The 18,991-nt window shown below is 35.7% G+C and overlaps 1 protein-coding gene across 1 annotated transcript; it reads right to left on the bottom strand.

The window, feature by feature from the left end:
* Window positions 1-3,100: 3,100 nt before the first annotated feature.
* Window positions 3,101-11,864, bottom strand: LOC117119196. The gene is made up of 7 exons (XM_033264009.1): window positions 11,608-11,864; window positions 8,930-9,226; window positions 8,007-8,444; window positions 5,704-5,867; window positions 4,438-4,684; window positions 3,520-4,200; window positions 3,101-3,303 (listed from the first exon to the last, which is right to left on the bottom strand). The coding sequence occupies exons 1-7, from the start codon at window positions 11,669-11,671 to the stop codon at window positions 3,116-3,118; spliced, it is 2,079 nt and encodes a 692-aa protein (XP_033119900.1). The 5' UTR covers window positions 11,672-11,864; the 3' UTR covers window positions 3,101-3,115.
* Window positions 11,865-18,991: the final 7,127 nt, after the last annotated feature.

The following is an 18,991-nucleotide window of genomic DNA, read 5'->3' as shown; positions in this document are numbered from 1 at the left end:
GCTGAATCTTGGGTAATTTCGACCCAGTCATTGGGTATATCAAAAATTGTGAGTGGTCACGCTGACTCATGCACATGCTTGCTTCTCGCTGCACTGTGACGAGAGCAGGTGATGCTCTGCAGTTAGATTGTATGCAACGAAGATCGGGATGAAGATAAAACTACAGTAGCACATTTGTTTTATATGACGGGTTATTCCCTATACCTAAATTATTCCATAAGACATTTATTTTACGATTACTGTACGTATCTTACAATACAATTTAATTTACTGTATTTAAAAAAGAACTAACAAAACCTGAAACAGTGCTTAAAGGCCAGCTCCGGGCAAAAAATTTCTATTGATTATATATTTAATAGTTACTATCAATCTATTGATTCACCTATGTTTCGGGATTTTTCTGAATTTGTTTTGCTACATGATTTTTTTGAAAATAAGTACTTTTTTGAAAGTGGGGTTATAGGTAAACTTACCCAGCAAAATTCCTATTCTTTTGCACACAAATGATCATAAGAGCAGGCATTTTGAAAAAATCATAACAATTAAACAATAGGGCAAAAAATTACACTAAATGACTAAACTAGGGTAAATTTAGTCGAACTTTTTGTTTCTGGTGTTTTTATTTTACGTCAAGTACGTATTTCTGCGCAATTATCATTTATTCCCCACCGTACCCACTTGATTTTTTTCACTTTGCGGGGAGTCAATCGCTCTGGGCTTAATCGCTCTGGGCTTTGGACATGCTCTAACTTGCCAATCCATTCCTCCGCTCGCTCCATTCCTTTTTTACGTAAAAAAGTGCGAGGGAGAAGATGACAAGTATGATGAATAAAAAAACTAAAGACAGGAGTAGGCCTATTTTGGTTGAGTAGTAATAGTGGAAAGATAGACGGGAAGGTTTAGTGGTAGATTGATCGATCTAGGTCTAGCTATGTATGCCTTTCAGACAGAGGTGAGGCCTAGGCCCTATATCGTTGGGAAATCGTCGACAGGAGAAGGACCTATGCCAGCCCAGCAGGATTTTTTCCCAGCCTGGCTAGGAAGATGGACGAGTTGAGACGACTGGGTTGGTTGTCGTTGCTATGTGGTATCATTTTCTACTAATTGAAGGAAAAATGGGAGACCACAGTTGTTTAATGATGATAAATTCAAGAAACTGTGCCTTGATATTAGGATGTTATCAAACTTGTCTACAAATCGAAAAAGGGAAATTCTCAGAGAATGAATGAGGCAACAGCAGGCCTTACATTAATAAATATAGTATAGTAGTATTTACAGGCCAAGGCCTCCTCTACAGTTCAGTATGACTATGTGATGATTAGCCTAGCAACTAGGCTGTTTTTGATACTAGGCCTAGCCTGGGGGGGGGGGGCCTTAAAACCTCCTTGGCCTAGATCTTTGTTTTATATGCAAGTTAATCCATAAACTACTCTCTTCTATCATTTTTTTTTGTAGTTTCATCAATTGTATTATTGATTCTGTTATGGCAATTATGTTTAATAAAAGTCGACTGCTTGATTTTTGCGGTTCTAAGCAGATTTTTATATTCTCTGTTTTCTGTCAAATTTGCGAATTTTTTTGTCGAGATTAGTCGCATGATATCTTATAATAATGTATTTGAACACATAGTGAACAGAAAATGTATGCCCGGAGCTGGCCTTTAAACATTAGTCGCTTGTCGCTGTTATATGAACAATAGTGAGGAATGTGAGTCACATGTAAAATAAACTACACAAAGTACCACTGTGCAATGTAAACAAGAGTCACTTGTCGGGCTTACTAAGCGTGTGAATTTCTGCATTAACAAATGTATGAGTCACTTGTTGATGTTCACAGCGATATTGGTAAAGCAGCGACAGCTTAAAATGATTGAAGTTTTACGTCAAGATTTTGACTTTGACTTCGGACTAACAATTAGGGAAAACAGATCAATTTGGCATGTAATTTCATTCATTTTTATTCGACTTTAAGTTATTCGAGTTAGAGCAAATATTAACCATTGTAAATATAGGGAAGATGAAGTGACATGAAAATAATTTTGACTTTGACAATTTTTCGACTTGGGCACATTCAACTAAGGCGAGTTTGACTGTACTATACGTCTTGCAAGAAGGTTCTTAAATTTTATATTGGTCTACTTCATCTAGAGCTGGGCACTCACTGAATGATGGTCATACAACACGTATGTCCATCATTCGACACAGTGAGTGGCTGTATTAACACTTCAGCATCAGCCCTTCTCTTCAGGACTTATATGAGACTGTAAGAACCACTAAGTTTCACCTACAAAGGTTGGATGACTAGTTTCTAGGGCAACTAGTAGTTAGTAGGGTTGAGATCTACAGAATCAACCACTTCATAATAAAAAGTGAGTAAATTTTTCGTGCTTATTAAATATTTTAAAAAAGCCTGAAAAGGCTACGCTTGATGTCGCCGGTGGCTGGCTGAGTTTTGGTCTATCCCTACCTATTGTTTATTGTTTACCAACAGCTAGCATTCTTTTTTGGCTTCTTATCAATCCCTATAGAAGTACAATGAAACATCATTGGAACAGTATTTTCCAGATGAGGTCAAACTATCCGATCGTGTTGGATATGTCTGTTGCCGCCAGAAAAAATATAAATAACATTCTAAAATCTGTATCTTACTTCCAGCAATTTGAGGACTGAGACAAATGTAACATTTTCAATATGTAGAAATTTGAAGTAAATCGATCCCGTAGTTTTGGAGTTATGAGCCCGGAAGGACACACAGACATACACACACACCGGCGCGCGTTATTGCAATATCTCCTCGGAGAGGTGAGGGTAAATACTGCTTACTATGTTTTTGTAATTTGTACTTTTTGTGATTATTGTTTTCATGTTTCTTGTTATGTTAACTCACATAACAGGATTGCCTTTTGGATTTAATGTGAGGTTTTTATACCAAATAAATAAGAAATATAAATAAAGCAATTCAAACAAATTTGCAACATAAAACTTAATAGTATGTATAGTACTTAAGATTAGTAGAAGTAGGATATCTTCTGTAGGGCTAGGCATGAGATCTAGGCCTAGATTAATAGGTTTAACTATTATATTTTCATTAACTGCCATTCCACATTCCTTAAAAGCTACCTACCAATACATTCAATTGGAGAACATCCCACAAGGGCATCGCCTGTTGGTGAACCTTGAAGTGAAAAGAGTGGATCTGCTGCATCATTGCGTGATACCTCCACACACATGTACATAAAACTTGAACAGCTGATGCTTGACAAATCAAAGACTACTGAAAGTAATGAGAGATCTGTATTCGATCCTGTAAGGGAAACAAAGGAAGAAATTTAATAAAATACTTCATATATTATTATTACTACAGAAAATTTACCAAGTATTCAACATTTTTAATATACAAAAATTTCACTATTGTAAATAGACACAAAATATAAATGAATTCCAAGTTAAATAGTGGACATAAATTACAATTTATTAAACTAATATATATTTTGAATAATAAAATAATAACTTTACTGACCTGGAGTAACTCCTACTGCTCCAACCCCTGTAGTGTCTACTGCGACTACAGCAGAACGGTCACCAGAACCATCACTCATAGAGCTGCCAAATGCTTTTACAGACCACAAAGACACCCCAGTGGTTAAAGTTGAAGAATCACTAGCAGGTTCCATTGAGATGTTAAACTCCAGAGTCTCTGTACTGCCCTCCTTGACGAATGGTTTATCTGTGGTAAATGTTAACTCTGTGTTTTCTACAATGACGCCTTCACATGCCTTGCGTTCACAAGCAGTCAATAATGCATCATTTGGACGACCAGAGAGGGTAAAGTTCTTGGAAGCAGTATCAGCCTTCTTAAGGGTTGCGCAGAGATAAAAGATGTCACCACATGGCAGGTACATTGGGCTGGAGAAATCCAAGGTTGCCGAGACTGAGCTGAAGTCCAAGTTCTCACCAGGAATGGCAGGTATATTTGCAACATTCTGTGGAAGTACACCATACAATTCTGAATACATAACACCAGTGCCATCAGACTCACTATTTACAAATACTTCAATGGCCCACTGATCACTCCCATCAATTCCTCCTGCATCCTCTGCCACCATGAAGCGCAAGTCAAGATCTACAACCTGATTGCTTGCACCTTCTTTGAAGGTTATACCGCTGGATTCCGTCAATGAAGAACTGGTAATAACAACACCTAGAAGAATAATCAATTGAGCTTATTAAAATACCATAGATTCCAACAGCAAATAAAATGTCATAAAAAAGATCCTCCCCAGATATTTGAAATGTTGGTGTAACCATTCTAATAAAATTAATAAAGATAGAGATTATATAAATCTGAGCAACTTGTGACATATCAAAAATATGATGCACTTCCAGCAAAAAAGCATTACGCAAGATAAGGATGCAACATGAAAATAACAATAGTTACCTTCACAGTCAATATCTACACAGGATGGGAAGACACCAGTATTTGGGTCAAATGTGAAATCTGGATTGGCAGCATCATTTTTCTCCAGGATAACACATAACTGAACTGTGGCAGGGCAGATAAAGTCTGTTAAATCTACGGTTACTGTTAGATCCGAAAGCTGAATATCTGTTCCTGCAGTTATGTCTTTACTGGCCTCACTGACAGATATCACAACATTCTCTTCAGGGGTGAAGTTATTTCTATTCTGTAAAACAGATATTTAGAATGTAATAAATTGTTTTTTTTCCTAACTTAACAATATTTCCAGACAAGATCATACTCTCCCCGTGAACGTTTTTTTTTTATTCCGGGACTGTAGTTTAATAGCTGTGCTTAGGATGCTCACCTTCCAATCCCATGAATTTAGGTTCAATCCCTCTCACTGTTAAACAAGATTGGGGTGCCAAGGGGGTTTGATTTTTTGTGGATGTATAGCAAAGATCTTATAAACACAAGATAGCGTTCTCCGCGATTTACGCGTAACAAATAGAAGTGTCGGTCAAGGTTCAAAAGTTTCCCATTTAGCAAAAGGGCGCCATTCATGCGCTATTACCGAAGAGAAAAAGTAATAAGTTTTGGAAGAGGGCGTCCTATCTGTTGCCATGGATCTGAGATGGTTCCTGTTCTGCTGTTCACAGGCAGTGTACTGTATGGTTAGATCAGAGCGGTCAAGGGTAAAAAGTTTCCAATTTAGCAAGAGGGCGCCATTCATGCCTTATTACAGAATTTGCACGCGTAAATCCCGGAGAACGCTATCTTGTGTTTATAAGATCTTTGATGTATAGGCTTTGCATAAAATGAAACTAAACACTGTTGCACTGTTGTTTCAGGTCAAATAAATATTGTGGTGCAAAAGCATATTTAGGTCATACTCTCCCCATGAACCCTACCAGAGATCTTTTATTCTGGGAGCCACTTTATTTGAATCTTCTGTCGGACATCTTAGAGTGACCTTCTGTAAGCAAATTTCTGGAGCTACCACTAGACTGTAGTTTAATAGCTGTGCTTAGGATGCTGACCTTCCAATCCCATGAATTTAGGTTCAATCCCTCTCAATGTTAAACAAGATTGGGGGTGCCAAGTGGGTTAGATGCTTTGAGGGGTTTAGATGTTTTGAGGATATTAAGGCCATTTTCTTAATAGGCTTTGCATAAAATTAAACTAAACACTGTTGTTTAAGGACAAATAAATTAATTAATAAATTAATATATCAACCAACGTTACCCTGTCCTTCAGATCTGCAGTAAGCTTCCAAAGATTATCACCAGATATACTGGCCCCATCCGCATCAGATGAGACGATCATTGAAAATGTAATTGTATTATTACTTCTTTCAACAACTGGATCACCACTTGAGGTAGAGACAGATGTACCTGTGATCTCAACACCTATAAATTAAAGCAAAATTGATGCAATAACAACATCAGTGATGATAAATGATGATATAATGACAATTGTTCTTTAACATGTTGTTAATAATGATGATGATATTCAGGGTTCAAAACAACGCTGGTCCGCCGGCAATGGCTAGTAAAATGTATGGCGGACCTGTTAATTATCCCAATAACAAGTCCGCATGACCAGTTAAAATTTCAATGAAAGTCTGCCGAAATACCTAAAGTTTTAATGTCGGCTACGAACAGCCTTGGGCCCAGTTATTCAAGGCGAACAGATGAACATCACGCAGTAGCTAGGCCATGGCTACTAGACGCACATAGGGAAATCACCTTCTCCGCATGTTACAGCGACAAGGAGAAGTTGATTTCCGTCTGTGTGAGCACCGTGAAGTTAAAACATCCATGTCATGTATCCATCACACAATGCAACGTGGGACAAAAAGTTAATAAACGACGCAATGATTTCCGGACGAAATACAGTGAACGAACCGGTCGTACAGAGCATAGTCCCAATAGCGTTGTCATGGAGATTATCTATTAATTAAAATGACACACCAGTAAAATGTTAGATAAAGTGATAGTTACGCCTTCCATTGTTTTAATAAAGTGCATTATCGCCTTATTAATACTTAGAAATCAATTGTAATCAACCAGGAATGAAAAAGGAACCCAAAGCAATTGTTTCTACGATGGCTCTTTTTTAGTAGACGTTTAATTCGGATTCGGTATGTCATTAGATTCATATATCAGTCTACATTTAAACTACACTCACATTCCCCCAAAAAAAATGGAAATTTGCAGAGAATGAAATTTAAATTTGTTAGATTTATTTTAGATTTGACTCTAAAACAAAACCACGAGGGTTTCTTATTTATTTTGATAAATTTGTTTAATTAAAAATTCAACAGGCTGTCACGCACTATGAAACTTTGGGCGATCTGACGTCATGACAGCCAAGCACATGGGATTTTTTCCCAGCCACATGACCCCAGGAAAAAAATTAACCAATTAGCGGGCAGAGTTTAGGAGGCGCGACCTGATATTTACAACGCATTTTGCATCGTGACCACGAAGAATATGTTGTGTTTATAGTTTAGAAAAAAATGTCAGACCGAAAATGCACGTAAAAACAATATAAAAGCATTCATTTTATTGGTACAGTAATTCAATTTGCTGTGCACTACAACTAAACAACAGGTACTGTACGAATTATATGTTAAATAATATGTTAACTTTTCATAGGCTACTCATACCGAATTCACTGACTGGGCTATGCTAAGCCTCATCTAGGCTTGGCCCTAACTGGCCTACCTTATTCGGAAAGGATTCAATAGAAAAGTTCCACAAACCGATCTTTCCGGAAAACCAAACATCGTACCGAACATCGTATTGTGCGCACTGTACATACAAATAGATTCCTCTATTTATATTTCGCGGCATAATTTCATAGAGAAAACAGAACGATTTTTCTGTATCTGTCAGTGTTACTTCATCGGTGATGGACAAATATGGTATTTGGGCCTTTCGAAGTTGGCAAGATAGTGGCTAGTGAAAGGGATTGAGGACCAGTAAAAATATTAATTTACTGGTCCACTTGGCTAGTTAAAAAAAACCTTAAGGGAAACCCCTGATATTGATGTTGATGTTAATGCTGATGATGATGATAGTATTGATGATGATGATGACCAAGATGATGATGACTACAACAGTTGACGATGATAGCAAGGATGGTTTTATTTAAATTGCAAAGAAATGATTACTGTAGACGATTTTGGTTCTGATGATGATAAACATAGGTGTACAATGATAATTTTGGTGATGATGATGGTAAAATTTTATGTTAATGGGCACAATAATCTGAATTAAGATTTTGACAATGGAAAAAATAATACATGGTGATAAAGGATGTAAATAATGATGATTATGAAGATAATGATAATGATAATTATGTGTTAATGATGATGGTAATGCTTGGGGATTTGTATAGCTCATACATGGTCTCTATGCGCTGATGTTACAAAAACAGAAAACAAAAACCCTAGCTCGAACTAACATCGAGTCTGTTAATTTAAATTTATGAAACAGTTCATGTACGTTTGGCTAATAAAATACATTCATTAATCAGCTTACCACGGCAATTTGCAACGGCACAGTAGGGTGTCAGAGGATTTCCAGAAACTGTTGTCATACTAAATGTTGGGGTACTTGCAGGATCCCGCATGAACTCAACACAAAGGTAGTAAAAGGTGGTAGGATCATCAAAACACTTCAGATCAGCCAAGTCCAATGATGCCGCAATACCTGTGAACTCCAATGTTGAGCCAGATGTAGATATCACGGTGCTCTTCTGTTCGTCTGATAGAGAAGCGAAAGTTTCTCCATAGTGCTCTCCTGAGCCATCCTGATTTGCACTGACAAACACATTGAATTGCCACAGGTCTGTTCCGCTCAGAACTGCACTTAAAGCACTGGATTCGATCTCAAAACCAAATGTAATATTAGTTGGTGAATGCTCCTTGATCTCATTGTAAATATCTAAAATTCCAGTATCACCATCAATGATAACACCTGAGTAAGAACATAGAGCATGTTAGAATATTTATCATCATTAACATTTTTACCATTAGCATAATAATGCAATAACAATAATAATAATAATAATAATAATAATAATGAATAATAATAATAATAACAATAATTGAAAAACCGATGTATTGATTCTATCCTATTATCATCATCATGTTCAAAATCACTATCATTATCATGTTATACCATCACCACAATAATTATATCATATCATCATAAAAAGAAGTTTAAGATGATAGAACAGTTATAATTAACAGTTTCATTACCTACATAAATACCACATTCATCATTTGTCATGATACCGTAATCATGTTTATCAGATTATAACTACTAACATCATCAAAATCCCCAACATCGTCACCACAAACATTGCTATTATAAATTTGTGTCTTTTGATAATGTTTACATACCACTTTGGATTTAAGTCCTTGAGTATTAAAGTAAATCAGTTTTAAGCTGTCACTAACCTTTGCATGTTACAGGAATACAAGATGGGTCAGATGGAAAGGAGATAGTAATATCTGGTGTAACATCACTACGCTTGGAAGCCAAGATACAGAGGTACTGCATGTCATCACAGATCAAGCCATATGTATTTAAAGGAGTATCAGGTGTTTCAAATACCCGAGGATTAACAGTGTCTACCCCATAGGCCAACTGTTGAGCTGTTAACGGAACGACAGTGGCAGTGCCACTGATTACGCTGCCATTACTCTGAGGACTGGTGAACAATGTTAGGTTCCAAATGTTTGAGGCTTCATTATCTACACAGGGGGGAAACATATAATATTAATAAAATCTAGTTAAATTACATCATATAAATGCTAATGTAAGATGTAACCATGATAATAATTACATTTTTTATTAACATATTTTGATCTTAATTTCAATGTAAAACATATAGTTTACGTGTCAACAGCCGCTGAATGTAAGATTCCAACGTTTGCATTTATTAATCATGAGTTTAATTTGCTTAAGCATTTTGTTCATATTAACAATATATATTAGGCAGACTTTTTTTCTAAAGATTAGTAATAAAAAGATGATTGTACAGTTGGGAATGAACAGCTTTCTCGGTGATTTTTTGAACAGAAAGGAAGAACAGAAATATGACGATAATTATCAATGCGACAGGGATTACCAGATTTGAAAACCGGAGTAACCAAAGCCCTTTTCCAGTCCTGAGGAATATCCACCCAGGAGTATAACCTGTCTCTTATACGTGAAAGAGACATGTTACATAGATGAGTAATAATAGGACAAATGACATGGGCTGCCGACATCGAAAGCTTCCCAGTCATGTTGTCCAGACCTGACAACTTGGAAATATTCATATTTAAAATCTCATTTAAAACAAAATCATTAGTAATCATTTCAAAATAGAAGGTACTATTGCTTTCTTGAAATTGTAAATAGGTAGAAGGGTCAGTAGTACTGTCTGGTATTGTTTCTGCAAGTTCTGTACCTATTATCAGTAAAAAAAAATATCAAATGCTTCGGCGACTTCAAATTCATTGGAAATGTCTTGATCATTAACCATTATGGTCCTAGGAACAGCAGATGGTTTACATGAAGAAATAAGGTGTCTCAAACCTGACCACATTTTTTTAGAATTACCTTCATTTAGTTTAATATGTTTTTTTTTTGTAAAATTCAATGGTAGCAGTCTTACAAAGGGAAGTAACTCTATTCTTTGCATCGTTTGCTCTTCTCCATTCATCAACGTTCTGTTCTTTTGGCTACGGACCTTACATGATCATGATGCATCATATTAAAAATATCTGTACGATTTGACAGCCAATCAGGAAGCTTAGATTTGAAACATCTAGTAATTTAGCATGATAATTAGAAACATTCCTAAAGATATATCGCAAACTTGCCCCCAGCAGAATCAAAGTTACATCTTGGATTACCAAATGAAAAGGAGTGGATTGTAAATCATGTCAAAATAAGTTAGGATTAAAATGTTTAAAACTTCTAAATGTTTTAGTAAAATGTTGGTTAGAATTAGTTTTAACGTTAATAATGGTCCATATAAGGTCATGATCACTATTGCACAAGGAGAAATGTTAATGTGCATGTGCATGTGTATGCTGTTGGTGACAAAACTTTTTTTTTTCTTTTTCAAATTTTTAATGTTTTTGGACAGGTTTCACTGATGATTTTGTACATATATATTTTTTTAATTTAAATTTTATTGATTGGCCTATTTTACTTGAGTATTTCATGCTAATTTGATTTATGTTCTCATTGGCATCGGAGAGCCACTAGACAGTGATTCAGTTCACTTTTTGGCAATCCTGTCCGGCCAACTAAGTGTTGTTTTTTGTTCCTTGTTATCTTGTGTTTGTCAATTTTAATGTTTTTTGGATGAAATAAATGAAATGAAATATGACGTCAATGAGAGTCGAAGATGTTTGAGTTGTGCGTGTTGGTATAGTAATGAGTTGAACCAAATTAAAACTATGCTGCTATGTCAATTAAATGCAGTGTTGTTATTAGGATGAATAAAATCACAATTAAAATCACCTGTCGAAATAAAATGTTTTGTGTAAGTGTTCAAGAGTTCGAGATAATGTTTGAGTTCATGGATGAATGCTACTGCTACTGTTGCTCATGGAGGTCTGTACAAGGTAGTGCTGTAATTGTTACACTCTGGCCAGTGTTATTCTTTTTGATTGCCAGATGTTCCAAGCTAACAACAGTATTTATCAGATTGAATGGTGTGCTGGAGGTGACGATCTACTGCGATCATTGTGAATAAGTTGATACTTAGGAACTAGTAATTCGCTATTTCTATTTATTTTACTTTTTTATATAACAGTGATAAATTGCAAAAATGGGTAAAACAATGTGTTATATAAACTATTGACAAATGTCAAGAATGATATTATTTGAAAAAACATATTTCAATCCCTTGCTGTGCATTTCACTTGTGTCCTTGAGCAAGGCACTTTATTTGCATTGCTTCTATCCACCCAGGAGTATAAGTGGGTACCAGGTTGGGTTAAAAACCAAAATGCACTGATGTAGCTGCTGCTTCCAATGACTGGGGTAATAATGTGGAAAAGCGCTCTGAGACTTAGTTGTATAGAGCACTTTATAAAAACCTACATATTATTATTATTATATTGAGTTTACTTACCATTTAAAGTTCTGGAGTTACTAGCTAAGTGGATTTCAACGTTAAGATCCAAGGGAAATGACATGTTAGCCTCACAGAGAGGTTGATCATCAGCTCCAGTAACTGCCAGTGTTACATTGTGAACAATAACACCTAAAAATACAAATGATAATGTAGATTAAGAAAATGAAAAAAAAAATTTAGTAAGAATATATAACTCTATAGTAGTAATTACTAATTATACACAGAGTAGCATAGTTCAATCAGTGCTGGTCTAAAATGACGGTAGCAATTGTGCACATTGAATATGGACATCAATGGTATCTGGTTTAATTTCAATCACTGCTGGAGACCATTACTTTTGTGTACAGCTGATGGGCCGAAAGGCGAGTTACCATAGCATGAGCTGTTTTCAAAGGAACTTTTGTTGATTGTGTATGCTTCAAGGCTTGTTGTACAATTATTGTGTTGAAGATTCTCTCCATTTTTACAGAGTAATCACAAGCAAACTTGCATACCATCTGTGCCAGAACACAAACATTGAGGTCTAATGCAGCAGCCTTACTTACAGATACAGATATCAGCAGTAATTTTGAGAATTCAAAACTGGTCTCAAGCAAATTGAGATAGTTAAGCAGCATCTATATATTATTACCATGCTGGAATGAATGGTATCTACTAATCTAATTTACTAAAAGAAACTTGGCATATGGTTGCTCCACCTGGGGGCCAATGGTGAAGTCATTTTTTGAACACATTTGCTATTATGCATAAGAGATCTGGCATCTCACTTAAAGACCTCTGCACTGCTTTTTCTCAGACAGCATGGGCATGCATCCCCCTTCCCCATGGTGGCAAATGAGTTTCATTGAGTGTGTTAAAATTCTAAAAATGACCATAGGTTTTTATTGGATTTATGGACAAATACAGTGATTATCTTTTGACTTAAAAATTGTGGTTATCCATGCTGCCTCCATTTCTACTTTACTGAACCTTTGCCTTATATTTTAATTCAACTACATGTAAGGAAATTCTGGATTTTACCTGCACCTGAACGAAAGTCTGCCGAAATACCTAAAGTTTTACGAAGTGTCTATGCTTACGCCAAGTCGTAAGCATTAATCATAGGCTATGCTTACGAGAATCTATTTGAAGGGCGCCGCTTGCTTCGTGAGTACGAAAACGTCCTATTGAGCATGTGCAAATATTTTTTTTTCTGTAGCGCGCACTTGGTGAAGTTTCAAGATGGCAGATGAAGACACTTTGCATCTCGGTGGCACTTTCACAAGCTATGAAAAATTGTCAGAAGCTGTATCGAATTGGGAGAAAGAAAATCACAAATTTATATAAACGACCTTCACGTAGCATCGATTCTGCCAAAAAACGTGCACCTAAAAGAAACTTTAACCCCAAATTAAAATTCTATTCAATCGATTACGCCTGCATTCATGGTTCTCACCATGTTAATAATCAGAGCTAAGTTAGTACAGCCCATATTTCGTGGTACAGTTGTTGCACATCGAATCAGTTAGTAGAGAAAAAGAAAGTTATTTTTTAAGAGAGTTTCCTTTCAAACATTTCAGTTGTTAAAAACCTTGGTGCTTAAACCAAAATATACTACAGTGTTTTTGTATATTAATAACAAAATTGGATTGAAACTGTGTCACGCTCTCTTGTAATTATTGTATGCGTACTTGTTCATAATAGGAAAATTAAGAATTTTATAGGGACACGGATCAATAGATGTTGGAAATGTCGGGGTGAGGGATTGAGATAAGAGCACCCTAGGGGAAATTCTTGTTTTTGATTTCGCTTTTTAATTATGTACTGTAATGTACAGGACAATGATTTAAAATCAGAATATCACTGCAGCAGGCAGGTCATCTCCAACATTCTACACATCATCATACATAGATACATTGTCATTATTATTTCAGATATCGTATTGTATCAATATCAACATAAATTGGGCTAGATAGGCCTATCTAACAATGAAGTACTGTATCACAATGAACAGACGGCACTCATGAGCAAAGTACAAGAGCTTGGCCAGGTCAAATATTTTAACACAAGGATGATATGGAGTACTTGAGAAAAGTGAAGTAAGGCAGGCTAAATAGGCAAGTGCTACAGAAACTAAAATTGGGTCCTCGTGTGGGAATGTGTACTAATATGTCTGCCTCAGTTCATGACGATGCCTGTTCTTTTGGAAAACTGTGGACTAGACCATGGAGGAAATATATTAAGACTAGACAAAGCTCATGCCTCGACAACGTGAAATAGTAAGCAGATCAACGAGTTGACTATTTACGTTGACTAGCAATCCGGCCTAAGCATAGCAACTATATAATGCTTACGCCGGCCCTGTGCATGCAGTAATAGATCGGCGTAAGCATAGCCTCGAAATAATGCTTACGCCACCCCTGCGCATGCTCAATAGATCGGCGTAAGCATAGCCTATGACTAATGCTTACGACTAGGCGTAAGCATAGACACTTCGAAAGTTTTAATGTCAGCTACGAACAGCCTTGGGCCCAGTCATTCAAGGCGAACAGATGAACATCACGCAGTATCTAGGCCATGGCTACTAGACGCACAGAGGGAAATCACCTTCTCCGCATGTTACAGCGACAAGGAGAAGTTGATTTCCGTCTGTGTGAGCACCGTGAAGTTAAAACATCCATGTCATGTATCCATCCCACAATGCAACGTGGGACAAAAAGTTAATAAACAACGCAACGATTTCCGGACGAAATACTGTGAATGAACCGTTCCTACAGAGCATAGTCCCAATAGCGTTGTCATGGAGATTATCTATTAATTAAAATGACACACCAGTAAAATGTTAGATAAAGTGATAGTTACGCCTTCCATTGTTTTAATAAAGTGCATTATCGCCTTATGAATACTTAAAAATCGATTGTAATCAACCTGGGATGAAAAAGGAACCCAAAGCAATTGTTTCTACGACGGCTCTTTTTCAGTAGACGTTTAATTCGGATTTGGTATGTCATTAGCTTCATGTATCAGTCTACATGTAAACTACACTCACATTCCCCCAAAAAATTGGAAATTTGCAGAGAATGAAATTTAAATTTGTTAGATTTATTTTAGATTTGACTCTAAAACAAAACCACGAGGGTTTCTTATTTATTTTAATAAATTTTTTTAATTAAACATTCAACAAGCTGTAACGCACTATGAAACTTTGGGCGATCTGACGTCATGACAGCCAAGAACATGGGATTTTTGCCCAGCCACATGACCCCAGGAAAAAAATTAACCAATTAGCGGGCAGAGTTTAGGAGGCGCGACCTGATATTTACAACGCATTTCGCATCGTGACTACGAAGAATGTGTTGTGTTTACAGTTTAGAAAAAAATGTCAGACCGAAAATGCACGTAAAAACAATATAAAGCATTCATTTTATTGGTACAGTAATTCAATTTTCTGTGCACTACAACTAAACAACAGGTACTGTACGAATTATATGTTAAATAATATGTTAACTTTTCGTAGGCTAGTGTAACCCGAGTTTCCTTGAAAACCAAATATTCTAGGACAATATTACAAATAAATAATAATCCAGGAAGACGCCTTGTTAAAATATATATATATAGTATTTTTTTGAAATAAAAAAAAAGTGAATTGGTGAGATTTGATTTCACAATATGAATAGAATCTAGGTTGAGCAAATTCTTGATCGCGAAATTGTTCTTTCTTGTCCAAGTGTTTCCAAAAGAGTTTTAAAAGAAGTTCAATGTACGAAAAGAGTTCCACACTTCCAATTGCTGGTAAGATTACAGGTCCTTTCCAATAGTTATGTTAAATCCAAAATTATAATATCTGAAATTAAGTTTTTGTCTATAAAAGAGAAAATATAAACACTTAAAACTAAAAGATCTAAACTAATAAAATATACGAATATATCAATACTTGTACATCATTCCATGATGTACAATACAATTAGTCTATCAAAATTGTATAGTGCTTGCAATTAACCAACATTAAAACTAAAAATTAGTTAAACGTTTCGATTACTATATCAGTCAACATTACACTAGTTCAAAACTGATTAGCTCAAGATACACATCCAAATTAATTAAACAACATAGTTACATAAATAGCTTAGGTTCAGGTTAGGTAAGTACAGTATGCTAATACTTTTATACCATTTCGCTAAGATGCAACCTAACGGATAAATTATTACTAATAAATCAAATATTATGCCTGCCTATTTTCCACTAAAACTGGCATATACTTCATCTATCTGAATATCATGATCGTACTTAAGATCAAGTTGGTTAATGCATTCGTTCCTTTTTAAAATGATAAATTAAAGAATAAAACATAAAGATAAAGATAAAAAACATTAAAAGTAACTTAGTAATAATTTTACAATCGCACTCCAATGCCTCCAGGTCCACTATAACGTGAATGTATTGCCCTCTAGTGAATGAACCATATCCACCAGAATTGTCCTGATACACTCAGAATTTAGGCTTATTTAACATAAAGTAAATCACTTTACTGACTTTATGAATTATCAAATGGAGACAATGTGTGATTGCAAAACGTTACTGTACATAACAATACAAATTACCAAGCGCAATTGCAAATGGTATTACAATATAAGATAAGCAAATTAACAATATAGTATAATTAAAAGTTTATAAAATTTAGGCAAATCCTAAATCAAGAGCAGAACACTGCAACTTAATTGTTCCGTTGAAAGCTAGTACGAGCTACAAATCATATTGTAGATAAACTAACGTTAAATCAAATTAAATCAAGTACAAAACAGGAAATTATGATTCTTACCTATAAAAGAGCCAAGGTGTCAAATCATAAACAGTTGATAAAATGCAGTATAAAAATGGTAAAAGTAAGACTTCTCCGGGTTGATAAAATTGCAATATAAAAGATGTTAAAAGTATGACTTCTCAAATAAGGTGTGGCAAATATTAGGTCCTCAATCCTTACAGATGTTGCTTGTAAGCAGGGTCAGTGAGAAGTGAATTCCTTATGGCTATGTTCACACACACGGCGTAAGACTGGCGTGGCTTACGCCAGGCGTAAGCTAATCCACGGATTAAAATTCCAAAGTGTTCACACAAACGGCGTTCGTTAAACTAGCAGTAATATAGGTAGTTTTTAGTTTTAAATAATGTACGTGTTAACAGTAGTAAAATTAACAGTGCATCATGAAAACTTTTAAATCTGTGAATTGTTCGAAGTGAACTTAATGATTATTGTATTTTAAATGAACAATTTTACTATTGATTTTTCAGCTAGCATTGTTGATGTTGCATGTTTTAATAGACAGTCTAAATGGTTAAAAAACACAATCAATAAATCATATACATTATAACTAAGTAAAATGCAATAGAAAAGGAACCCCTTTACCATTTCATTTATAGAGAGCACAGAAAAGAGACCAAAGTAGCTAATATATTGCAATCGTGATTGGTCAATCTCTTGAAATGAGGTCAAATCATTCAAGCATCACTGGTGTTAGCTCAGTGGCGTTAGCTAATCTGGGGTCTGCAGGTAGCGTTTATAACGCCAAGGACGTGGCGTAGTGAGTGGCTTTAACAACGCCACAGCCTAGTTCACACACAAAGGCGTACGCTACGCCAGGCTTAAGCCAGCCTTACGCCGTGTGTGTGAACATAGCCTATCACTGTGGGGTGTCCGATAGCACCTATTGCCCAGAAGTTGCCTTAGCAACTGAGGACAAATTCCTAAACATAACCACTAATGAGAATAGCAGGGACACTTACACTGAGTGGCCTCAGCTATAGTATATACAGTACAGTACATATACCAAAGTTAAAACTTAAATGGAATAAAATAACGTTTATACCTTATAGAGTGGCAAAAGTAATATCAAATTTAAAGCTTTTAAAAGAGTAAAAATTTCACAGGGTTACACTAGTCATACTGAATTCACTGACTGGGCTATGCTAAGCCTCATCTAGGCTTGGCCCTAACTGGCCTACCTTATTCGGAAAGGATTCAATAGAAATGTTCCACAAACCGATCTTTCCGGAAAACCGAACATCGTATTGTGTGCACTGTACATACAAATAGATTCCTGTATTTATATTTCGCGGCATAATTTCATAGAGACAACAGAACGATTTTTCTGTATCTGTCAGTGTTACTTCACCGGTGATGGCCAGCATGATTAGCATGTCACAAATATGGTATTTGGGCCTTTCGAAGTTGGCAAGATAGTGGATAGTGAAAGGGATTGAGGACCAGTAAAATATTAATTTACTGGTCCACTTGGCTAGTTAAAAAAAACCTTAAGGGAAACCCCTGTTTTAAATTTTTGTTTTTGTCCATACATGCCTTACTGACCAATAATAACTGTCATTCTCACCTTGATTCTATTCTTAATGCCGTCTAACATATTAATTAATGAAATTACCACTTTATCATGTTTTTTATTTACTTATATTTTATCGTATTTAGTCCCAATGTTTGCATGTATGCATAATGTTGATGTTGTAATTTGTAATAATGATTTTTATAATTAAATTGTAATTTCTGACCATTGTAATTAAATTTGTAAATATTATTCTCATTCAATTTTCATTTTATGTATTCATGTACAGTTTATATTTATATACATATGTTATCTTTTATGTACAAATCAGCTTCTCGCTGCAAATGAGATTTAAAATAAACTTGAACTATCCTTTATTATATACCTCATACATAGATTCTGGGCATCTGATTGGTTAAGAAGCAGGCAATAGAATCCCCAAAAAATAGTACTTTTTTGGAAATGTCGCGTGGTGCAAACTCTACGCTCCACTATCGCGCTGAAGGTAGAGGGACTGCGACCTCTACGACAAAAGAGATTGGCCCTTGACCGCGCCACGGATCAGCGGGTTGACGATAAAGAATAATTATGGAGGTTGTCGGTTCGAGCTTTTGTTTGAAGAACTAACCTAGGCCTATACTTCTAGACGAAGCCAATAGAAAGCACCAAAAGACAAATATTGCAAGACAATGGGTTGAAATTAAGGAAATGAGCAAAGAAGAGCTAGTCACAATCTTTGATCGCCTAGGCCTAAGCCCTAGTAGGCCTCTATGCGAGCCAAGGAAGTAAGTACTTTTTTAGGCCTTGTAGAATCTACTGTATGTATGAGTTATATAAAACCAATATTGACTGCTCTACATTCGCTTCGGCCCTCCGGAAGATAGGCTACGGTCTATCACATCACCAAAAGGCAATAGATTTTATTATTCCCTCATGAGCAGTAAATATTTGTATACAGTCGAAACTCTTCTAAGTCGAATCTAAAGTGCCACTGAAATATAGTTCGACTTAGATTAAATTTGACTAAAGCAAAGTCGAATTTTATTCGAGTTATATCACAATAGCAATTT

Source organism: Anneissia japonica, unplaced genomic scaffold (genome assembly GCF_011630105.1).
Source record: "Anneissia japonica isolate Jap-2015-1 unplaced genomic scaffold, ASM1163010v1 scaffold287683_len24993_cov151, whole genome shotgun sequence".
Taxonomy (NCBI): domain Eukaryota; kingdom Metazoa; phylum Echinodermata; class Crinoidea; order Comatulida; family Comatulidae; genus Anneissia; species Anneissia japonica.
This window is presented reverse-complemented; position numbering and strand designations above follow the sequence as displayed.

Bases quoted from the DNA above. Each gene is read 5' to 3' on its own strand.
- LOC117119196 (XM_033264009.1), bottom strand. From the start codon at position 11,671: ATGTCATTTCCCTTGGATCTTAACGTTGAAATCCACTTAGCTAGTAAC. The intron at 5,868-8,006 runs GTAAGCTGATTA...TTTAATTTATAG, and splicing joins TGCCGTTGCAAATTGCCGTG to GTGTTGAGATCACAGGTACA. The intron at 4,685-5,703 runs GTAACGTTGGTT...TCTGTTTTACAG, and splicing joins CTGCAGATCTGAAGGACAGG to AATAGAAATAACTTCACCCC.